Source organism: Cyprinodon variegatus, unplaced genomic scaffold (genome assembly GCF_000732505.1).
Source record: "Cyprinodon variegatus isolate N-32 unplaced genomic scaffold, C_variegatus-1.0 Scaffold451, whole genome shotgun sequence".
Classification (NCBI taxonomy): domain Eukaryota; kingdom Metazoa; phylum Chordata; class Actinopteri; order Cyprinodontiformes; family Cyprinodontidae; genus Cyprinodon; species Cyprinodon variegatus.
This window is the reverse complement of record NW_015150904.1, coordinates 657,581-682,203: the sequence shown is the minus strand read 5'-3', so window position 1 is coordinate 682,203 and position 24,623 is coordinate 657,581. Positions and strand designations below refer to the sequence as shown.

Here is a 24,623-nt window from a genome sequence, read left to right as displayed (position 1 = left end):
TGATCTGTTACACAACATGAACTATAATAAAAATGAATAAAGAAACATCTAAAAGCTATTTGTGATTTTAACTTATTTATTTTTTCTGTTTGTCATTTGAGATTGTGGATGACATTTTAATTCATAGCAAAAATATGATAGGTTCAGTCAACACCTTGATTTAGAACACAGCCTCATCATGTGGGTCTAATCTAGTTTTTAGAACATTATTAATAGTTTTACATAAAGAGGTAATACCAGCTCAGCCACTAGAGGGCAGAAAAGATCAAATGCAATATACTGCCCCACACTACATTAAATTGTGGTTCAGATTATTTGAACTAATTGAGATATTAACAGTCATCAGTATCTTACCTATAGTAGACTGAGGAATGAAAAAAAATGTAAGTAAAAAAGAAACTCTCTTTATCAGACCTGACCTCATATTTCTTTTTTTAATGTTTTTTCCAAACTGTAATTTTCAGTCCAAATCAAACCTAAAAATATCAGACAAATATAACTCTTTTAAACTTTAGTAGTAAAGAACCCTTTGGAGTATGCTGCATTTTTACAGGACAGACTAGAATTTCCAAACATTTTTATAAGAACAGTGGTCACTTTGCTCACTGTAAACATTTTTTTAAATTCGTTTACAACAAATGTATTCTCCAGGAGACAGACTTAACAGCTAATATGTGAGAGAAAGGAAGTTAAGTAAGTAGTTAACCAGGTAAGATGTAATCCATATAAAAACCACGTGATAGATCTCAAACCAAAAGAAAAAAATGGTTACATTGTTCTATATCCTTGCCACACCTTGTTCTTTTATGTGCTACAAAAATGACAACATACTAATACATACTTATACAATACGATATTTAATACAGTATTGGTATAATAAAATAATTATATAACATAAAATAATTGTGCCACATATTTTTGATATAATTCTTCAAGAAGATTGTTTTAAGAATGTTGTGATCAGGGGCGGCGCCAGGAATTTGGGGCCCAGTGAAAGACATTGACATTAACTTAATGGACAGATTGTTTTTATGCTGGCCTTGAGAATTCATATTTCATTCATACATGCATATAATGACAATAACACACATATTTTTGGTGTGGCAGCTTCAGGCTGTACATGGGAATTATTAACATTTATAGATGTCTTTTAATGGCCGAAATTCAATCTGAATATAAAAATCTACCTGAACTATTCTAATATTGACAGGGAAATTAATACAGGCTCCTGGAAGCTACTCAATGTTTTCTTAAACTGTCCAGGACCCAGTACAAACAACTGCAGGCTATTTTTATTTTATAGTGGTTATTATGTAGAAAAAAATATTTTTTTATATTTTTAGATATTTAAATATAAAAAAGTTTAATTTTAAGTTTTTTAAGTGGTAAAAAAAGGGAAAATCCCATAGACTGCAATGATGCTGTCTGTCCCTGAACACAATGTAGCACACCTTCTTCACTGGGGGGTTGATGAGACAGCAATAATTCTGGTGGATACTCTGTTTAAATAATGGAGGAGGAATGAGGGCAGTTATTTAACATAAATATCCTACTGAACATTCACTAGCGTTCATGTTTCCCCTCTGTAGACTATGACGGTTGTTTTCCTGTTACCTGGTCTGGTTTGTAAATGTAAATTTTCAGCTCTGTGAGCTTTCTGGCGTGGTTGCTTGGCCCTTAGTTACAGACACACTATAACTTCATTACAAATGCTGAATTAATCCTGGTTTATTTTTTTCTTGAAAAAACTAAAACAAAACAAAAAAAAACAATATGAAGAAAACCTTGTAATCATTTTCTGTTTAAGATTTACAGCAGTATCGACTAAATCTGTGACACGTTAACATATGTGACTGCGGAGGGTGATAGCGAGCATCTGTCTCAATAAACATCTTAAAGAGAATCGAGAAGAAGAGCACCTACGTAAATTATGTAGGCACTCATACAGCAGAGATACTAAGGTTTAAAATGGGTGGTGTTGTTTTTACACGAGTCAATGAATGCTCATGTGCTCTCGTTTTAATGTGTTAACCAATTGTAAGCATTTGATAAATATTTAACGTAGAATAAATGATCCAAAGTGCTTAAATTGAAGCTTTAGTTTTATTATTGGTTTGATGTGTCCTATAACTGACGGACTAACCTCATTTAACACAAAGGTGACCATTCATTTGCAAGAAACACAGCTCACAATTAGGTACACTTCACTTCAGATAATGTGACCCTGGGAATCCCATCAGACCTCAATGTAACTCAGCTTCAGACTCCTACATTCTCCTTGATGCAGCCTTGAAATTAACATCTAATAACTCAGAATGCATGAAAATTACACCGGTAAAATGTTTACCAATATAAAGATGTTAGACATTGTTGGAAAGCTTAGATTTTCCACAATTCAAACACTAAGTTCATTTTATGAATCACCAAAGCACAATTAACACAGATAAAGCAGCATGTCAAAATGTAAACATGACATAGCAGCCACAACAACAAGCATGTCTATATTGCTGCTGTTCAAAAAAGAGCTATTATTTCTGGAGAATAATAAAAACAACTTTGAGTCATGTTTGAACTGATGCAGCTTGGGTTGTGTTTTACTCACCCAAGTTTCATGTATATATGCAGAAACTAGAAGGTGTTAGCTTTCTAATAATGTATCATACATGTAATTTGGGCTTAAAGTTCCTAAGTTATATGCTTTTCTAGTTGGGTATGGAAAATAGGCGAGGATTTCCCAAATGTGACCCTGTCTCTAAATACCTGGGAATTACATCAGACCTTTATGCCTACCTGCCTCTTTCTAACTTAGTAACTAACATCAATATTTCAGTAATTATAAATCCATACATTTCTTATATTTGAATAAGCTTTCATAACTATGAAATATATGTTAATTATCTTTAAGCTTTATTTTGAGCTTTCTCCTGCTTGGCGGTACAGGCCATGCGTAGATAAGATTAATTACCTCAGGTCATAACATCATGTTGATAATCAAACTGTTATTCCATAGTGTAAGCCTGTATCCTAATTCTCTGTGTTTATTTTTATCTTATTTCTATTATGGCATGTATCTTTGAGATACATAATATTGTGGTAATTCTAGTATTTCTAATTTTCTGTACTCTGTGGTTCTACATAAAATCGAATCTATTGGTGACAGAAAAAAAACCCACACTTGGCATGTGTAACATGTATATTTGCTTAGTTTCCAGGTGTATTGTGCTTAACACTGTCTTTTAATCAGACTGTAGTGAAATTGGTGATTCATTTCTCAGTGCTTATCATCTCTTACGTTAGTTTTGTTTAAATCATTACTATTCACGATAATCTTATAGTGCCTACATATAAAGAATCTTGTAATTATTTTGTCTTTTGAAATACCTCCGAACTTTGAACCCAGCAAGCCCATCTTTGTACCGGGGATTTTGAAACCCGTTGTACTGTCTTGCAGGACTAAATAAGCCGCCTGTGAATCGTTATGTCTATTCGGCAAAAGTTTAAATGATTTGATAAATCCTTTATTGTAGAGCTAAGACTGTGGATACGGTTGGAATTTGTTCTTAGTTTTCTGTGCAACCATTTGGTAATAAAGACTCCTGAAAGACAAAAATCAGGTAAAACTTAATTATTTCTAGGCAGTTATCAGGAAGTGACGTAACGACGCGTCTTTTTTATTTCTTCCTCTTTGTAAACTAATAGACTTTCAGCACCTTAATCTGGAAGGTATGTTTCCTTCTACTTAAACACAAGCATTTTTATTCTGTCCCCGAAATATAACAGTACAATAATTTTACTTGACAAAAGCGAACAATGTTTGATTAATCATTTGAATCTCTAACCTGATTTTCATGGCGTTTTTTTTTTTATTAGCTGCGCTTGTTTCGGTCTTAAGATTTAATAATTATGTCCGTCGGCCGATATAATATTTATCTTTTATTTATTTAATATTTTCCAACTTAAGCTTCCAGAAGAAAACTGATTCTTCAAAGGTGTGCGTTTGAGTCGTTTTTCTGTTTATAAACATTGGGGAAAAGCGACTTTTATCATATTTCTACATTGATTATATGTTTGGTGTAGGGTTGTACAAAAACAGTAAGGAAAGCAAACATGGATGCTGACAAATAAATGACATTAAATTCAATTCCCTGTTTTAGTTTATTAATTCGGTTATTACTTTGCATCTAATACCCACATAATGAATAGAGACATAAATTATATAATTTAATGCATACAGAAGAAGAAAAATACTTTTTTCCCCCTGTTTGTTGACTGATAAAAAGATCTACAGGCTGTTTTGGTTGATGGGAGTTCAGGAGGTTTCAGGAGGAGAAACTAAAAACATTATGGACTGCATCAGTCCTACCATCTGGCTTCTTGAATACTTGGCTTAAAACGATTGGAAAAGATCTGAAAAGCAAATCTGTGCATTTCAGCCTGTCTGATATTTGCCAGATTTTTCAGAAATGCGCACACAGTTTCCACATTCTTCAATCTTTTTTTCTTGCAGCTACATGTAATACATCTTTAAATGAAGAATTCAATAAAAATGCAGATTAGGGGAAAAAAAACAAGTAAAAATTTAATGGATATTCACAAGATAAATCTGATCAGCTGCCTCGTGTAATATCAGGTGTATTCAGGATGGAAAATGTTTTTTGTCTTGGTTGAATAAATACTTGCAACAGAACAGCTAAGGACTTTGTGACATTTTATTCATGTTTTAGTATAAATACATAGAGTTAGACTTCCATCAGAATTTAAAGTAGGTGGAATAGTTTGTCAATTTGTTTAGAAAACTCACCTGAAATACTTAAAATGAGGCTACATATCAAAAGCATATTGTCACCTACTTTGTTTTAAATTCAGAAGCATTCAACATCCTCTGCAGCTTGGACACCAGCTGAAAGCCCATCATGCCTCTGTTTCGGGCTTTGGATGAACAGGCTGAGGCGAAGGCGAGGCCACGGCGGAGGGATCTGAGGAACTCTAAGGGGGCTGGAAGTTGCTGGCGGACGCATGGTGATGATCCGGTCCACTCTCTGACACGCCTCTGCCTGTTGAGCCTCGCTGACAACATGAAGGACCTGTGGGTAAAGGATTATGCGGACAACTATCTTGATCGCTACTCATTCAGATACATCATGGGGCCTTTCAACCTTCTGCGTGAGTTTCTATGGAGCACTGACCAAAGAAGTCTTGATGTGAACTTTGTGTTTTCTTGAAAAGTAGGATAAAAGCACAAACTGAAAAATATAAAACAGCCTTCCTTCCCGCCCTCCTCACTGTTTGAATCTTTGTCCATCCTTGTTTTTCATAGTTTTAATTATAAACCAGTTCATACCAGTAGATTCCTTCTTGACGTATTAACACACATCTGCCTCATTTTAATGGGATGTTCCCCCGTTTTTCCTATTTCTAATAGAAAACTTAAAAAGTAATTAAAATTTGTAGCTTTTGCTCCTCAAACTACTTCTATTGAAAAGGAATAACCTGACTAAATACAAAAGGCTCTTATAAGTTGTTTTGTTTATCAACGTAAAATGGAATTAATCCATAGTATCCACCTTTTTTAGACATTGAGTATAATTGTTAAAATCCAAATTCAGGCATGATTACAGTCAGATATAACCAAGCAAGAAACCTTTAAATAGAATCTAAGAATGCTAAGAAAAAAGTAATCCTCTATCAGTCTCAAAAGGGTTAAAAAGCCGTTTCCAGGCCAGTAAATTATGATGTGGGAATTAAATTCAAAATTTGAAAACTTGGAATACTGGTGGAAGTTTCCAGGAGTTGGTATCCTTCTAAAATAACTCAATTAGAGCATTGGTGAGCCCAGAACAACACGGCAGGTGTCAGCTACTGGTCAATAGAAAATAATCTGGGCATCTTAATGCTGAAGAGATAAAAAAGGAACTTTCAGGAGAGCTGTCATCCTCTCACATGTGGAATAAAAAGAATATTGTATCAGATAAAAGACGTCTTACCTAATGTCATGCATGGTGGTGGTGGTGTAATGCTCTGGTGGCTCGAAATCCCCAAAAAACACCCAAAAACTTTGGAGTCTGAGCAAGAAACTGACTGAGATATGCTGTGTGACTTTAAACAAGCGTTCACGCTCACTGACACTATGCTGATGTTATTTTTACAGAGAGCAAAAACTCCTCCACTTATCCAAAAACCTTACAGACAGTGGTTACCACCAAGGCTAGCAAAAGCAGACATGACAGTTAGTAGGCAATCACTTTTTTCCCCACAGGGCCTGGTTGGTTTAGATAACTTCTCCCTCAAAGAAATGAAACATTCTTTGCATTAGCTGATAAAGATCTCTGATGAACTGAAACATTTAAGTTTGAAACCAAAAAATGAAGCTGAAGGAATCTGTGATGATTTCTTTGTCTTATGTTTCCCAATTTGAGGTTTTCTATTTAATTATTTCAATGTTTCTGATTGCTTTAAAGTAAATTATGATTACAGCAGCATCATGCCATAGATCTTTGTTTCTGCAATCACAGCTGGTGAGTTGGTGGAAGAGCTGACATGGCTGCTGTCCACCAGAAAGCAGCTGTCTCGGGCAGCCCTTCACCTGCTGCTGGTCCCTCACCTCCGAGCTCTGTCCCTAGAAAGGTGTCCTGGCTTGGTGACCCCGGCCTTAGGGGCACAAATTGCTGCTCGTTGCCAGGTAAGTCTCTGCCTTTAACTCCTAAATGTTCCAGCTTGGCATAAAAATATCATGAAAGATTTGTTTTTTTTCTCTAGGATAAACACATTTTTTTTTTTTTTATGAAATCCAGTTTCATAAAACATCAATACAATGAGGCAAGTGTAACAGAACCTCCAGCATTTTAGAAGTTTAGGACCAAACTTATGTTCCTGCGTTTAGACCCAAGGAAATCTTATCCCCCCCTGCAGTCCAACAGATTTAATTTGGCATTGTACATGTTTAAATAAGATCCTCCAATGTATTTTCACCTCTGAGGTAGAAGTCCGCTTTGCTTCCCTCTGATCTCTTCAGTCCGGCAGCAATAGAAAGGAGAGGTGAAATGAACAGCATCAGTTTTTACAAGTGTTATAATCGTCCTGTAGCTTTCTCACTCATCTTTACTCAAATAAGCTAATTACTTAGCATGTTACCAACACAAAAGTGCAGCTTTTTAATACATGCAGCTTTGGTATTGATTAATTAGAAATCTTTTTTTCCCTCTTGCATTCTTTTTAAATATTTTTTTCTCTCAGGGTCTGCGAAGTCTGGACCTATCCGGAGCCCAGCAGCTACCTCCAAAGGTCCTCTGTGAAACCATCTCCAGTTTGCCTGTCGTGCGATCGCTCTCCTTGGCTGGAGTGCCTTGTGACAGGAGTGTAATTCAAACAGTTGCTCGCTGCTGTCGTTTTTTGCAGCGCCTGGATGTGTCCCGCTGTCACCTCCTCTCCCCTGCTGCTCTGCTTCCTCTCGGTGCTGTGGCTTTTACTCCATCCTCTTCCAGCTCCATCAGCTCATCCTCCGTTTCCTCTACCTGGTCTCCTCTCCCACTCAGCAGCCTGTTGGCTCTGGATATTGGGTTTGGGGAACAGGAGGAAGACTCTACCATGGCAGCAGCCTATCTCCTTCTGTCCCTGCCTTTCTTGGAAAGTGTAGCACTGGAGGGCGTAGGACCAGCTTGCCATCTCATTGATCAGAGACAGTTCAGCCAGGGTGATGAGTTTACCAACAGGGAAGGAGTTTCCAGGCTGCATGATGTGTGGAGGGAAAGGATGCTCAGACAGGGCACGGAAAGCTGGATGAAGACGAAGGAAGGAGGGTCTGCTGATGATGGAGAGGAGAGTGAAGAGGTGAGGAGCTCGTTCTTGGAGGAGTGTGGCTGTGAATCTGCAGAAAATGTCATCGAAGATGACCTACCTTCTTGCTTGAAAACCCAAACAGAAGAAGGGAAACACGGTTTGTCCCAGTCAGGCCTGATCCTGCAGCTAAGAGATGTTAAAGGTGTAACTTGTGAGTCTCTGGGGAGTTTAGGGAATTTGTGTCCCAGCTTAACGTCTCTATCCATGAACTTAGACAAACATGAAGATATAGGTGGAAGGAGCCAAGGATCCCTGTTGACTACTAATCTTCAGACCTGGTCAGGTCAGCTGCAGAGTCTTTCCTTCATCTACTCTGGCCAAATGGTGGATCTTCTTCCTGCCTTACAAGTTTCAGGTTGCTCCCTAATCTCTCTGACGTTGGAGGGGGTGAAAACCAGCCCTCACAGCCCACTGCTGCAGCTCATTAGAGTCTGCCCCAGACTCAGAGACCTCCTTATTTCTGCTGAGCCTCCTGTTACACCACAGCACCAGACCAACGATAACCAACAGGATGATCAAGATCTACCAAAGCTGCCATATCTCCGCTCTCTCAAGCTCTGGTAATTTTCTCTTTGAGTCACTTCTCTGAATTATTGTTTCTTTTATAAACTTCACATACAGGCAAAGCTAAAAAATACATTACAGACAGACTCAGAAACATTTCACAAGCAATTTGGATATATCTTAGTCATACTTTACTGTTGCTCAACATGTGTAAACTGTTCTCTGACAACCAGTTAAAATAATATTTTAATGTTCTTTCAATTTAAAGAAATCACATGAAAGTTAAGTTGGGTGGCAGATTGGATTTTCATTTATTTTTTTAATCTTTTCTTTTACTTTCTGAGAGCAAATTTTGCATTGATATGACATCATCCCCAAAGTAATTCAATACTAAATTCACAATTTCTTGCAAACTATTTCCTCTCTGTTGAATCTCTCATAAAATCTGAGGTTAGAAGCATAAATAACAATTTATTTGGGGCGATTTTTTTGTCATAGACCAGCACAAACTGCATAGTAAAGATAGACATGGTTTTGAATGTTTTATTTTTATTTTTTTTGGAATACCTTGCTGAAAGCTTTGCACATCTAAAGACCAACATCTTTGGCCAGTCTTGAAAAAAACAGCTCAATCTTACACAGACTGAACTAAGAGCATCTCTAAACAATTTTAAATGTCTTGCAATAAATATTTTTGTTGGATTTAGCTCTTTACTGTCTTGGCAATTCCAAATCATGAATATGAGTTGATCTAAAGAATTTGTTGTGGCTGCATGTTTAAGGTTGACTTTTATAAGCAGCTTTGAAGACTTTAGCTTTTTAAATACACTTTGTTTTATTTCCAGCTACCTTGCCATTAACTCCTTCCTGACAGTCACTGCCGATGTACAGCTGCACAATCTGTTCTAAATATATTGCTCATTTTAATATTAGAATATGCTGATGGAATAACATTTACATATAGATTGCCACTGTAATGTTCAGGCTGTTGAATTGCGTGTAGCTGCTGAAGTTTCCACATTAACTGCATAACCAAGAGGCTAAAGTTCACATTCTGCTCAAAGCACTCCTCAGAGAAGGAAGAAATGTTGATTTATGGCACCTGATGTAGTTATAGCAATGCTCACTATTAGCTTTGCCAACATCACCTTTCCAGTATCGTGCTGCCTTGGGTCCACACAGTGCTCTGAGAGATGTCCAAAGGTTGGGATATTGTTTTATAACCCAACCTAATGCATCTCCAGAGCTTTGTCCCAGACATTTCCGCCTTGTTCATTTTTTTTACAAGGCTGTTTGCTCACTTATCTTCCTTAACGAAGCTCAGAGGCCTTTAAAGAACAGCTGTTTTCAGTTTCAGCTGTTTTTATTCAAGTGTTAGAGTTATAACTGCACATGCATGCCACACTTTTCAGCTTTTAACTTGTAAAAATAAATTATACATGACTATCCTACTCAGTATTTTATGTGAGTCTATAAAAAAAAACTCTGGATAATTGTTTTTTGTTGTAAAATATCAAAATATGGAACATTTCTACAGCAATACTTTTGCAAAGCTTTGCACAAAGTACTGATTTTGACATTTATTATTCCTTTCATTTGAAGTCTTTAATATGTAAACAGGGCTTTCCATCTGACATTATATAAACAGTATATTATACCACATGAACTGGAGAATAAAATATAAAATTTTGGTTCCTCCAGCTATTTTTTTTTTTCTGCACCAGGAAAGTTTCACTTTACTAATCTTTTCTATTGGTGTCTCTCAAATCTCTGCAGTTTTTCCTATGAGCACAATCAAATGAAGCCCTTCATGTCCTGGATGTCCCTAAAGCAAGTGATCAAATGTGTCCTGATTGGTTCTCCTTTACTGGAGAAGCTCTCCTTGATCTCCCTTCCTTGCCCTGTGAACTGCGTCTTACAGGACACCATCCAAAGAGCTAACACGGATGCAAGTCACTGTTCCGATTCCACTGCCTTACCACCACTGCCGCTTGGAAGGATAGAGCATATTGACCTGCTGCGAACAGATGTGCAGATGAGCACTGTGAAAAGCATGATGCAACTGAGCAAGAGGCTCAAGTACGTGGATGTGAGCTACTGCTGGCGGATCAGTCAGCGTGAGTGGCTGGACTGCCGCAGGTTCAGACAAGTTGAAGTTGTCTGGGTGTAAAAAGAGGGCAGGATTCTAAGACTGAAGCCCAACTTAAAGGTGGGTGAGCAGGACTTTTATTATATGAATAAACCCAAAGCACATTTTACACTTTAGATTCTATATTTGAAAAATCTCTATTTGATCTTTTGACTTCACTGTTATAAAAAACTATAATTCTGTTTCATTGACTGTATTGTTCTTTTTGGTTTACTTGCTCCAGATTTCTAATATGACTGAAAATCTAAGATGAAAAGTGTTTAAGAAATCTGTTTTAGAAAGTGCACTTTGTTTCTCCTTCTTTTATTAAACTATGACAATAAATTCCATTAGAGTGGATGCAATAATGGCTCATGTCTTAGTGTTCACTTGTCATCTGGTTGAACAAGTCAATGCATAGAAATTTGTACTCAAACTGCTATATTTTCTGTTGTAATTTAGCAATCTGAAATATTCTGTTTAGATAAAAATATTTAGAAAGGATTCATAATTCTAACCTTTGGCAGATTATCCTCATCCAACCGTAGCATCCAAGTTAAAACCTGCTTTTGATATAGGTAATGATCTCCAAGACAGATTTTTTTTCCCCCTGTTCTTATACTGATCAAAGCATTTTGATAACAGCACTGGTCAATAGAGGGTGATGGTTCTATATTGTCTTCTATACAATGCCATGTATTTTTATGTAAATGTAAAGTGCAGTAAAATAGCACAAAATTCTAAAATTACATTTGACTTAATTATCTAATTAGTGATCGCCCAATTACTATTGAGCCTGTTTTAATTAGATAATCTAATCCCAAAGGACTACCTGCAAGGCAGTGGTTTGTTTATAAAGATATATTGTCTCTGTAAAGTGCCTTGAGATGACATGTGTTGTGAATTGGCACTATATGAATAGACTGAATTGATATCTGACTTTAAACATATGCTGGTAAAAATGTCTTAAGTTAGGAATGTTTGTTAAAGAGCTAGGTTAATATTACACATATTAATATTAAGTCCAGTTTTACTTTTTATACAACTTGTTTGTAATTTGACTGTTAATATTTTTGAATATAATTCTTGTTATATGTGCAAAATTAGTATTTCTGCTGCTTTCTATGCAGTATTTCCTTATACTGGCAGCTCAGTATGCATCTATCTCTTTCCTCACTAGCAATGTGCTGCTCTTTCTGGGGGATCACAAAGTGATTATATCCAGACAAATTTGAGGTCTGCTTAACGTATGGTTCACAATTTTTTAAAGCCTCTTTTTCAACAATATAACCAGCTACATATATTCATAAAGGTTTTACAGTTGTTTTTTTTATTTTTCTCTTCACAATAAAACTACAAAAAAATTTATCTGAAAAAATAGTTTGCATTCTAACTTATTTTTAAAATTTGAATAAAGCCACCAGGCCATGTAAAATAAGAATGTATAGTCTGATATGTCAGTTTATGTTTTGCACGAAATATATAATAAATATAAGAATACAGTCTGTGCCTTAACCTTCCATGACATTCAATTTATATATATATGTGTGTGTGTATTTTTTTTGGCTGTATGTCATTTAAAAAACACAAAATAGTGGAGAAAAACATAAGTTAAAATGTCTGGGGAAACAGCGGAATTTTAGTAAAAATCGATTTAACAGTTTGTACCTTCAGAGTTTCCGTATTTCCTATTCGACGCAACAAACGCAGTTCGCCGGGACCGTGTGCTTCTTTTTGATGCTTTGATGCGGCGGAGCTGTTAGTTGAAAAGATCTCAGCGAGACACTGTGGGGTTAGAAATATACAAACAACGTACAGGAAGTGGAACCATGAAATATATAAGCCACAAACTCCATCTGAACTATGGTATATAGTTATATGTAGGCATTTTATATAAAAATTTAGCTTTGACCGCATACCGGTATACCCGGATATAGTAATCAAGCGCACCCTGCACACGTTACACGTCACTTAGCAAAGCAGTGCCAGTGTAAGTTAGCCAGCGGGAGCATCTGGATATCTTCCCTGGAAAGAAACTACCTTTATTGTGAGTCTTAACATGATATAATAACTTAGAAAATCACTACCAGAAGAGTAACGGATAGTTTAATTGACAATATTCTGTCCCTCTCCGCTCTTTTTATTCTCATACTGTAATCTACGATACTCTCGGAAGGAATATGGGAAGGCTCGCATAATCAGACATTAACTTCTTGCTTGAAATTTAAAATTCTTAATTTCCCTGTCATTGTTCCATTACGAGCTTAAGAGAAGCTATAAATGATAAATTTCCGCCAGTTTATCCATTTGAATTGAGAAAAGTGTGAGAGCAGTTTAAACTATGGGCCTTTTTACAGCTGGAAGGTCCTGATATTAATAGCTAGCTAATGTTTATCTTTATGTTTTTTGCTTCACCTCCTTCTTGAAGGTCAAAATGATGGGTGAACGTCGGATAATGGAGCAGTGGAGTCAGCCAAATCTGGTTTCCTAAAAAGACTGATGCATAATAAAGCAAGGAGACAATCTTCAACATGGGAAGGTTTGTTTGAACAGCTGTTTTGTATTTTATTTTTTTCTGCAGCTTTGTCAAAGGGTTACATGTAGTGTCTTGAAAAAGATTTCAGTTACATGTCTGTCGGTCTCCGCCAGTCACGTGACATTTGTTGCTAAGACGCAATTTTTGGTGGAAAAGGCGTAGTGTAAACAACCACAGCATAGCTAAACGAAGGACTAAAGGATTGAGTTTGTTTCTCTGACTATATGGAAAAAAGTAAGCAGAATGCGAAATTACCGTACAGGTGTCGTGCCAAGGTAGTTATCCCTGCGAAAATTTGTATTCCCTGTATGAAAAAGCTGGGGCCTTTTTTGTCTGATTGAGACAGGGGGAACAGATTATAGCAGGTGGCCTGCTATAATTTGTTCCTTATAACTTTATGAAATAAAGGTCAATCACATCCAAAGTGTCAGGGGTTAGTTGTCATCATAAAAGATGCTTATAAGTCAAAAATGAAAAAGCTGGGGCCTTTTTTGTCTGATTTAGACAGGGGGAACAGATTACAGCAGGTTTTATTTCATCCCATACTGCCATTTCTGGCAAAATGGGATGAAATAAAACGGCTGCTGTTAGAAGACAAACTGTTTATTAAGGATAGTACAACATAGATAAATTGTACGTTACTATAAACACAGATATAGATTTAAGTACTAAATTTCAACCAGGAAAAAATTATTTCCTTCTGCATATAGTCTTTAATGATTACACATGCAGTCCATTTTCTATTTCATTTTTATTACAAGTATATGGTTTACAACAGCTTTCAATGGGATGAGAACATTTGGATACTGTGAAACAATGAGAGATTTTTTTAATGAACATGTGGAAAAGAACAAGGATCTGTTTGCTTTCAGAGGGAGGAGTAGACACTGCTGTCAGCGACCAGCTTTCAAGCAAACGTTTGTGTTTTATTATTAGTTTTAGATCAATATCACTGGCGATATTCTGCTATAACATGTGAAGTAAAGAATAAAACAGTAAAGCTCAACTTTCATACACGTAAAACCTTTCAAATTTCAAGTTCTGCACGTTGGAATTGAAGCGGAGTTAAGTCGGGTTGTTCTTCCTACTCCGTGCGCGCTCCCGACGAGGGGATACAAATTTTCGCAGGGATAACTACCTTGGCACGACACCGGGACTGGCAGCCTCTCACACAACACGATCGTGTCATTTCTGGTAAATAATTGTGCCGAAAGAACAGCCGCGTGTGGGTTATCTCGACTTTCCACCTAATATGGTGGTTTTCCCACGATGCACCGCGCCCGAGGTAAACAATGACGTCACCTGGCGCAGACCGATTGATGTTTTTGGACTACTTAATTTAAAGACCAAAAACAAATAGTGTTATTTGAAAAGTGGAAAAGTTTGACAGCTTTCTATTTTAATGTTTAAAAATTTAGGAAATCATAAAAAGGTTATAGAGCTCTCTTTGTTATGGTTAGGGATAGACCAGCTGATATGTTTTTTTTTTCTTATATCTACATTGAGCATTTGCTCTCCAGTTAATCAGTGCATTCAGCACCAATGGCTGCCTTGAGATCAGGTGAAGCTGAGAGCTGCCTACATTTCATCCCTTGTTAATTCTTTTTTTATGTGTTAATATCTTAGTTTTGTTGAAATTGATACTTGTGTTACTTTTGTTGTTATTGTCTATTATTTGTAATGTAAATCAGGGGTCTTCAACGTTTTCCAGGCTAAGGACCTGAATTGTTCTAAAAATATAATCAGCTGTCCGTTTTGTGGATCAGTTAGACTGTGATCTGTTTTGTCTTAAAAGTCCTGTAGGAGTCAAATTCTAGTTGTGATGGCCCAAAGTAAAATCCAGCACTACTACTTGTCTTCAGGGGTCATAAAATCAGTATATGTAGTAAAATTGTTTATTAATATTGATGCCAGTTAGAATGTGCTAAGAGGCCCAAACGGTAAAGCTTTAGGAACTGCATGTAACCAAAGCTCAGGTGTAAAAAGAATAACTGATGGTACAGTGCAGCAAACTGATTTGCTTATATTTAAAGTACACATAATACACTATGTGTATAAGGGGAAACTATACTGTTGAACACCATAAAAGCCCACCATTTGCAAAAGGGATACATCGTTCTCTGGGGATGTTTTTTTTCTTAGCTGGGACAGCAAAACAGGTTAAAACTGTTGGAAGGATGGCTCGGACACGCATGATAATCATAATAGACTGCAGAGTCCCTGATTCTGTGGCAGAGGATAATTTTACTGCAGAATGGTCTAAAATATACATCCAGAGTCTTTATGAAACAGTTTAGATCATGGCTAATTCAATATAAGTTTTGTCTAGTTATTTTGCTCCTTCAAGCTTCACAGCATGGTAAAGTTATATTTAAAATAACCTTAGCATCTCATAAATGTAAGAATTAAGCATAGATGCTAAGAAAAAGTGCTTTTAGAATACACGCCCCTACAGATTGTTTTTTTTTTTTTTTAATTAAAAGATATTCAAGAGACTCAAATAGAGACTCAAACAGCAAGGAAAAGCAGAGTGAGCAGAGCATTTGCCTGTTTTCTTATAGATAATATGAACCTAGCTTAAGTCAGGATTCTGAGCATCTTTAAAGTACCCATGTTTGCTCTCATGATTCCATTTCCAATAGCAAACTTTTATTTTAGCCATGCTCTGCAATTCTGTCAATTTATCTTTGAAGCTTCTCCTGCTGATGAAATTAATTAGAGAACCTCTTAAAAATGTAGTTATGAACATGCTGCTTTCATTGTAGTAACACTGTCAAACTGACATCCCTTTCTTTAGTACATAGCTGACATCTAGTGGGCTCTCCTATATATTAAAAATGCATCACAATCAAAACTGTACAAACACACACATATGTGGCTCACTAACCTGAGTGCAGGCTGCCCATGCCGGGCTGCTGGTTTAGATCAGAGAAAATTCATGTCTTAAAATAGTCTTACTCAATGTCCAGACTTAAATAAAGCTGAGGATTTCTGGCAAAACAGGAAAATGTTCATCCTCAGACACTCTCTGCCTAATCTATTTGAGCTTTAGTTGGTCTTATGTGATGTCTGGGAAAATGTTTGAGTTTTCAGATGTGCAGAGACGGCACTAAAGATGGAGGGTAGTTAGAGAGATTGATCAAAGGACTTAATTGCAATTGTACGGAATGTTCAAAAATGTTTGAATCTATGCCGTGGATTTTCCTTCTACATTTCAGTCATCCACCACTTTGTTACATAACATAAAACATACCGGTAATACACTGAAGTCTCTCATTGTAATGTAACCAAATAATGAAAGGTTTACCAGTCATGAATATATTTGTAAAACATCTCATATTTAATATCCAGGCACAAAGCGTTGACGCCCTCATGTTTTTTTTTTTTTATTTGTTGAACAGGATCGGCTTCTCATGCCTTTTCCCAGCATCATGGCACTTCAGCCTGTCACCCCAGGCTCTTCCTCGGCTCCTGATTCCTTCCCTCAGACAGCTGCTCTTCATCAGCCTGGTGCTCTGCCTCATAGGACTGTTCTACATGCTGCTTATTGCTATGAAGACACACACCAGCTGGACTGGAGAAGAAAACCCTTTCCACCGGTACTCTTTAGTCAGAACTGGAATTTATGTGGGTTCCATAGAGTTTCTGTTTACTTGATCTTAAATATTTCTCTCTCAAAAGGCACCTGGCGAGAGTTACTGACTTGGACGAGACGGATACAAGCAATCCTAACCTGAACTATGGCCTGGTGGTGGACTGTGGCAGCAGTGGCTCCAGGGTATTTGTGTACTGCTGGCCGCGGCACAACGGTAATCCCAGAGAACTGCTGGACATACGGCAGATGAGAGATCAGAACCGCAAGCCAGTGGTCATGAAGATCAAGCCTGGTGAGACGTTTACTGATCAACTACTTCAGGAGGAACTTTAGAGAAATGTTTCACCATACTTTTACTGTGGACGTAAAAAATGTAGTTGTATAGCATAAGGCAGATGTTATCCCTGTTTACTAAAAGCTTACCCTTCTTGTATGTTGTCTAAAGGCATAGCCGAATTGGCTAAAACTCCAGAGAAGGCCAGTGACTACATCGATCCGCTTCTGAGCTTCGCAGCTAAACACGTTCCCAAACATAAGCACCAGGAAACACCCCTGTACATCCTGTGCACAGCTGGGATGAGAATCCTACCAGAGAGGTAAAGACGGGTCCAACAGAGATGTTACAGTGATAGCGATTAAAGCTGACTTTAAAACAAAAAAAGAAAATATTTTCGTGTTTTTATCCCAGTCAACAGGAGGCCATTCTGGAAGATCTGCGCACAGACATCCCAGTTCACTTCAATTTCCTCTTCTCTGATTCCCATGTGGAGGTCATTTCTGGAAAACAAGAAGGTAAATTTAACGGCTGTATTTAATTCTTAGTTCAACACAACTTTAAATATGCTGTAATAATAAATACAATAAACTACTTTATTTAAAACATCTGTTTTTATGTGTTTTAGGTGTCTATGCATGGATTGGAATAAACTATGTCCTCGGGAGGTTTAACCATGAGCACAAAGGTGAGGATCTGCTCAGCTGTAAAAAAAGGCTTACATGTAGTGCCTTAAAAAAAATGTTATACCGAGTAATTTAAGAAAACAGAAAATTAGACAATTTCTAGTAGCCATTTATTAGCCCTGCCAAGGAGGTTTCGTTTTTAGTCGAGTTTGTGTGTTTTGTCTGTCTGTCTGTTTACAGGTTAACTTGAAAAGTTATGAACGGATTTTAGTGAATTGCCCAAGGAACATTCCATTAAATTTTGGTGATAATCCACATCATAATCCGGATGCAGGGATCTTTTAAGGATTCTTTCAGATTATTTGACGGAATAAGCATTCCCCCCCCAAACCACAGATTGACTATTGACAGCTTCAGCATCTAACTCAAAAAAAGTCCAGAAGTTTTATACTGAAGACAAAAACACAGGAAAGTTGAGCCATGTCTCGCTCAACGTCTCCATCTGCTGATCAAATAAGAAAGCTGAGAGAATAAACAAGATGAGAGCAGAATAAACACCAGAGGCCGCAGACACGTGCTGTGCCTTATTTAAAACTTTATGAAAGGATTTAAAGGACATTTTTACCAAACGTTCTCCTCATGCCAATGAACAATTCATTAAAATTTAGTAATGATGAAGAAGTCACAATATGGGGGAAATCTTGCAGCTTGGATGAGGTCTGCGATCTCAGAGTGCCTTTCTAGTTTCAAATAAACCCTTTCCAGTCTGAAATCCCATCTCAGGGCTGTTTCTCTTCCCAGATGGAGAAGCTGTGGTGGAGGTACATGTTCCTGGCAGCGACCAGCAGGAGGCGCTGATGAGGAAAAGGACAGCGGGTGTCCTGGACATGGGTGGTGTCTCCACACAGATTGCATATGAAGTGCCCAAAACTGTAAGCTTTGCTTCTCCACAACAGGTTATTATCTTCAATCAATTCTGTCTTGTTCTGTCTTTGGTATTTTGTGGCTTATTTTTTGTTTTTCTCGCTCCTTCCAATCTGTCTCTCCTTGGTTAAAACCTCTATGAACCATTTTATCCTGTGGAGATGATCTGCTCTCCACCATCACTGTCAGAAATCACTGTAAGGCTGTTTGTAAACATCCAAACTAAGATTAGGTTCCATTTCATTTTGGTTTTGTAAGTGTTAAAAGTATGATGTGTATATATCATCATATTATGAAGCATAAAATGTACACATTTCCATGTTCGCAGTGCCTTTGTTACTGAAGTTGAAGAAAAATAATGTTTTTTTTTTTAAGTCCAGCATATTAACATTTTGATGTTTAATACTCTGCTGTTATTCTGTTTGCATGTAGGAGATTATTGATCCCAGATCTCATGTATTCTGCAGCCTTTATCCACATGCTAGCTTTGTCCCCGTCGTGGGTAAATGTTTCCTCTCATCCCTTCCTGTAACACTTGTCATCTTTTGGCTACTCTGCCCTCAAGGCCAGATTTGTAATATGCACAACCAATATTTGTCGTAATAGACATCTCCACTTAAAGGGAAACGCCGTTTTTTTTACATTGGGCCCTTAATTTTACATTACTACATCATGTTCTACTCACCCATATGAGTTTTGTGTCATTTGGAGCCGTTCTGAAGATATTCCGTTAGGTTATATCCAAGTAACGTCTTCTTATGGGCAAACGATGAAGAGATGACGTCATACACACTCCGCTTTGTTTTTAAAAGATATAAATATAAATAATATAACCGCGGATGTCTGGGGGACAGTGATTCGCCTACAAGTTATGAATGCTGGCGTACCATAGAATAAATTATGAACAGTTTAGTTTGTGCCTTCAAGTCGTTTGCCCAAAGGAAGACGTTACTTGGATATAACCTAATGGAATATCTTCAGAACAGTTCCAAATGACACAAAACTAATATGGGTGAGTAGAACATGACATGAAAACCTAATGTTTCTTGTATTTTATTTGTAATAAACTTTGAAGACCATATCATATTTTTCTTCCACTTCATTTGTTGCTCTATTACCTAAAATACTGAAGAAATCCTGACAAGTTGTGGAAGCATTTCAGATATGATCCCACAGGCTCACTTGTGTGTCTTCCATAGGAGGAAGTGGCCAAAAACTTGCTTGCAGAATTCAACTTGGGATGTGATGCCCACGTCACTGATCATGTTTATCGAGTTTACGTGTCTACCTTTCTGGGTTTCGGGGGAAACGCTGCACGCCAAAGATACGAGGAGAGCCTCATCAGAAACACTGCAGCTCGGAATAAGTGAGGCACAGTTCTGCTCTGTCCTTACCTTCATGGTTTTTAGCTTTCAATGCTCAATTGTTTAACATTATTTTATCCACCTTTCCAGGCTCCTAGGTGAGCATGTCGGTGAGACGGCGGAGTCTCCCCTCCTGGACCCTTGTCTTCCCTCTGACCTGCAGGATGAGATCGGGCCGCCGACACAGAGGCTCCACCTCCGAGGAACGGGAGACTTTGACGAGTGCAGACAGATTCTCCAGCCGTTCCTCAACAGAACAAATGACACCCAAACCTCCCTGAGTGGCATCTACCAGCCAGCGATTGACTACAGCAACAGCCAGTTTTATGGTTTCTCAGAGTTCTACTACTGCATGGAGGACGTGCTGCGAATGGGCGGGGATTATAATGCTTCCAAATATGCCCAGGCTGCCAAGGTAAACACTGTAGGAAAAACCTATTAATAATCTAAAACTACATAAAGTTTCATCTTCTATGACCATGTCTTTAAAGGGTATAGCTTTAAACCTGGTATAGGTCGATAGAAAAGAATAGTCTTTAAAATTAGGGCTGCAACTAACAATTATTTTGCAAATTCATTAATCTGTTGATTATTTTTTCAATTAATTGATTAATAATCAGATAGCCAAAGGTTCCTTAAAGTAGTTTTTTTAATTAATTTAAACCAGGTGAAACAAACATTCCCACTTGCAGAATTCTGGATAGAGCATATTGACAGAAATATTTTTTTTTAATCATAAATACAAAACGTTAATATATTTATTTTACAATCTTGGTATAGTTGCTTCTCTAAATGGGTCGCTCTGTCAGCTAAATTCATGTTTTAGAGTCTCTAAATTCCAGTTAAGGATTAATCAATTACTAAATTAGTTGACGATTATTTCAATAATCGATTAATTAATAATTAATCAGATTAAATATTTTAGTCCTAATTAAAATCATCCCTCGTTAAAGAAATTTAGATGTTTTAGCTGCAAGTAAGGGAAAAGTAAGCAGACTAAAAATGCAAAGTACCTGTATTAAAAGTAGGAAACTGAAATAACAGCTAAGTGGATATAGTTTTCCATATCTTGTATATAATAAATTAAAATCTAAATATTAATACCTGTACATTGGTAACCTCCTCGTGTTGGTTTACTATTCACAGGGCTACTGCGCCACCCAGTGGAAGACACTAAAGGAACGATTTGACTCCGGTCTGTATGCATCACATGCAGATTTCCACAGGCTAAAGTATGTGGGATACATTCATATGAGGCTTTCTAAAGCCAACTTACATCAATCATACCAATAAAGCATTGTTGGCTGTACTTACATATCTGCAGGTACCAGTGCTTTAAATCGGCGTGGACTTATGAAGTGTTGCACACGGGTTTTTCCTTCCCAACCACTTACAAAAACCTGAAGACAGCCTTGCTGGTCTATGATAAGGAGGTCCAGTGGACTCTGGGAGCTATTCTTTACAGAACACGGTTTCTTCCTCTGAGGTAAGATAGAAGGCCACATCGCTTAAAAGTAATTCTCTCTCCTGAAGTCCAGTCTGGCTGAGCCAGTTTTTCTCTGAACTGAGATAAAATGTCAGTAAATCCACAGAACTACCTTACCTCACACATGTAGGGAGATGATTAATCGTCAGGATTAGTTGGTGACTGGGACGGATTAGAGAATAGTATAGTCTTTGTTAAAGCTTGAAAATGAGATTGAGCTCACTTGGAATATATGTGAGCAGTTGATTGGACACTTGCTCCAGAAATCTAAAGGATAAAAAGGCTGGTTAAGCTGTTTTTATTATAAACACACAATGTTGTCGTTCCACACTTAGCTGGTGTCGGTTTGTTTTTCTTCCAGGGACATCCCACAGGAGAGCCTGAAAGGAGCACACTCCCACTGGCGACACAACTTCTCCTTCGTCAACAACCACTACTTGTTCCTGGTTTGCTTCTTTATCGTTTTGCTCTCCATCATACTGTACTTGCTGAGGCTTCGCCGCATCCATCGACGTGTGGCTCAGCGTTATACTCCCTCCTCTGTGCCGTGGTTGGAAGAGGGCCTCGGCTCACCTTCTCTCCCAGTAGATCTCTAAACTACAGGCAGCAAAATTAAATATCTCCCTTCTGTTGGACGGTGTGTCTTTTCAGTGACTTTCTCGCATGTCCTACAAGTTCCTGAGCTGGATTAAGAAATGAGGAACAGTTTTCATTGAGAGAGACATTATGGTTGTTAAAGTTGTTTTGCCTACAGCTGCCTTCAGTTGTCTTTTAAGTTTTTTGGGGTTTTTTTTTACAATATAAAACACAAAATAATACTCAGCAGTCTGGTTAACTCACATGTTGAACGTGACTTCACCACACTGGATAAATATATCATAAATACATATGTTTTTACTTTTTTGGCCTTTTTTAAGTGCATTTGGTTATTTATTTTGTCTTTTTTTATTTTTCTCATGGTTGTTAAACAGAATAAGGTACAGAAACATAAAATGCAATATGATTTCTACTTGGCATTGAAAGCACTTTGCACTGCAGTCCAACTGCATGGCCTAGAATGAAGCGATTTATTGTAATTATCCCCTAAACTTGTCTTCATATTTATGTTGGAAAATATGAAGCCTTTAACAACTGTGATAGTGCAATACTTGTCTTGTCACTGCTGGGAATTTCTTAGAAACCTGTTTGCCCTCTTAAGAGAATCAGTCGCTCTGCTGAAACTTGCTTGACTCTTTGGTGGGTATTGTTACTGTTATTTCATCTGGGCTTCGTTTTTAGAAGCCAGTATATCACTACTGTGAGGAAATTGTAAATCAGAGCTTGTGTTCTGTTATTTAAATAAAGATGGTCTAAGTGAAGAACATGAAATAGCTGTTGTGACACAGTTGTGCGGTACAGGAATAAAAGTTTTATGAGATGCTTCTTTGCTCATTTTAATGAAGAGGAAATCTGATTAATCAGGACGCAGTTACAGCTAAAACCAGTTTTTTTGCACACACTCTTAACTCATGACTACTTTTCTCACTGACACTAAATTAGACTACAGTCCTCTTATATTTTAGGGTTGGTAAATTGCCAGAATGATTTCTATTTTCTAAATTCAAGATTAATTAGATTTATTTTTTTTTTGGCAAAAAGCCTTAAATTTAAGGTACTGAATTATGACAAAGCTGCAGGTGTGCCTCTGATTAATTGATATATTGGTGAATAACTCAGGAAATATACATGGTGGTTATATTTGAGCCTGGAGTTTTAATCCTCCACTGTTTTGTTTTTTATTTTTGTTATAAAACCAGTGGAACTGCCCTTAGGCCCTGTGAATTGGATTTTGTTTGTGGTTTCCCTTCCCCTTTTTACTCCTTAACACACAGGACCATAACACAGAGGGCAGGTGAAGTTTGACCTGTTCTCCATCACTTTCCAAACCCACCTGATGGATGCAGTGATGCTTGGCCTAATTGTAGATTTAAGTTTGTCTTTGCAGCATAATTTACACACACATCCAGCTGTACTACACTGATACTGACAAATACAATAATATATATATACATATATATGTATTGCTATTTTGCAAGTTCTCCCACTTGGAAATCATGGAGGGGTGTAAAACTCATTGATGGCGCATGTCCACTGTGAGAGACATAATCTAAAAAATATCCATAAATCACTGTATACGAATTATTTCATTATTTACTTGTATGATACAGCTGCAAATAAGTATTTCAACACCTATCAGCTAGAATTCTGACCCTCGAAGACCTGTTAATCTGCCTTCAACATGTCCACCTGCCCTCCATTTATTCTAAATTAAATGCACATGTTTGAGGTCGTTAGATGCATAAAGACACCTGTCCATCCCACCCAAACAGTAAAAATCCAACTACTAACATGGCAAAGACCAAGGAATTGTCAAAGACACTAGAGACAAAATTGTAAACCTCCATAAGGCTGGAAAAGGCTAAGGATAAATTGCCAGCAGCTTGGTGAAAAAAGGAGCAAAGGTCCTCCGACAAAGTTTCCCTGTAGGAGCAATTATTAGAAAATGGAAGAAGCTAAACTCCCTAGGACTGGAAGCTCCATGCAAGATCTCACCTCATGGGGTCTCAATGATAATAGGAAAGGTGAGAAATCAGCCCAAAAATACACAGTAGGAGCTGGTAAATGACCTATAAAGAGCTGGGACCACAATTTCCATGGTTACTGTTGGTAATACACTAAGTTGTCAAGGTTTGAAACCATGCACGGCATGGAAGGTTTCGGTGTTTAAACCAGCACATGTCAAGGTCTTAAGTTTGTCAATGACCATTTGGATGATCCAGAGGAGTCATGGGAGAAAGTCATGTGGTCAGAAGAGACCAAAATAGAACTTTTGGTCATAATTCCTCTAACGGTGTTTGGAGGAAGAAGAATAATGACCACCATTCCTACTATGAAGCATGGGGGTGGTAGCATCATGCTTCGGAGGTATTTTTCTACACTTGGGACAGGGCGACTGCACCGTATAAAGGAGAAGATGACGAGGCCATGAATTGAGAGATTTTGGGGAAATATATCAAGGTTCTGGCGTGGCCTACTCAGTCCCTAGACTTAAACTCTACAGAGAATTTCTGGAAGGAGCTCAAACTCCATGTTTCTCAGCAACAGTCCAGAATCCTGACTGATCTAGAGAAGATCTGTGTGTAGGAGTGGGCCAAAATCCCTCCAATAGTGTGTGCAAAGCTGGTGAAAAACTACAGGAAACATTTGATCTCTGTAATTGCAAACAAAGACTACCATATCAAATATTAACATTGATTTTCTCAGGTGTTCAAATACTTATTTTCAGCAATATAGAAAAAAGGAATGGTAAA

At 37.4% G+C, this 24,623-nt stretch overlaps 2 protein-coding genes across 3 annotated transcripts; both read left to right on the top strand.

Moving 5' to 3' along the window:
* Positions 1-3,665: 3,665 nt before the first annotated feature.
* Positions 3,666-11,821, top strand: LOC107093860. The gene is made up of 5 exons (XM_015389165.1): positions 3,666-3,723; positions 4,867-5,163; positions 6,513-6,679; positions 7,234-8,396; positions 10,117-11,821. The coding sequence occupies exons 2-5, from the start codon at positions 4,914-4,916 to the stop codon at positions 10,508-10,510; spliced, it is 1,974 nt and encodes a 657-aa protein (XP_015244651.1). The 5' UTR covers positions 3,666-3,723; positions 4,867-4,913; the 3' UTR covers positions 10,511-11,821.
* A 546-nt stretch (positions 11,822-12,367) lies between these two features.
* Positions 12,368-22,641, top strand: entpd4 (ectonucleoside triphosphate diphosphohydrolase 4). Of its 2 annotated transcripts, none has more exons than XM_015389159.1 (13): positions 12,368-12,515; positions 12,897-13,007; positions 16,406-16,603; positions 16,686-16,891; positions 17,045-17,195; positions 17,288-17,391; positions 17,502-17,561; positions 18,301-18,431; positions 19,623-19,789; positions 19,878-20,202; positions 20,934-21,019; positions 21,112-21,273; positions 21,635-22,641. In XM_015389159.1, the coding sequence occupies exons 2-13, from the start codon at positions 13,000-13,002 to the stop codon at positions 21,867-21,869; spliced, it is 1,833 nt and encodes a 610-aa protein (XP_015244645.1). In that variant the 5' UTR covers positions 12,368-12,515; positions 12,897-12,999; the 3' UTR covers positions 21,870-22,641. The 2 variants fall into 2 exon arrangements, with proteins under 2 accessions (XP_015244645.1, XP_015244644.1); XM_015389158.1 differs by having other exon boundaries at positions 12,369-12,515; positions 18,301-18,455.
* The last annotated feature ends 1,982 nt before the right edge of the window (positions 22,642-24,623 follow it).

Excerpts from the sequence above, each read along its gene's own strand:
- LOC107093860 (XM_015389165.1), top strand. The coding sequence starts at position 4,914 with ATGCCTCTGTTTCGGGCTTTGGATGAACAGGCTGAGGCGAAGGCGAGG. Across the intron at positions 6,680-7,233 it reads AAATTGCTGCTCGTTGCCAG|GGTCTGCGAAGTCTGGACCT; the intron begins GTAAGTCTCTGC and ends TTTTTCTCTCAG. Across the intron at positions 8,397-10,116 it reads CTCCGCTCTCTCAAGCTCTG|TTTTTCCTATGAGCACAATC; the intron begins GTAATTTTCTCT and ends AAATCTCTGCAG.
- entpd4 (XM_015389158.1), top strand. Across the intron at positions 19,790-19,877 it reads AACACTGCAGCTCGGAATAA|GCTCCTAGGTGAGCATGTCG; the intron begins GTGAGGCACAGT and ends CCACCTTTCCAG. Across the intron at positions 21,020-21,111 it reads GCAGATTTCCACAGGCTAAA|GTACCAGTGCTTTAAATCGG; the intron begins GTATGTGGGATA and ends ACATATCTGCAG.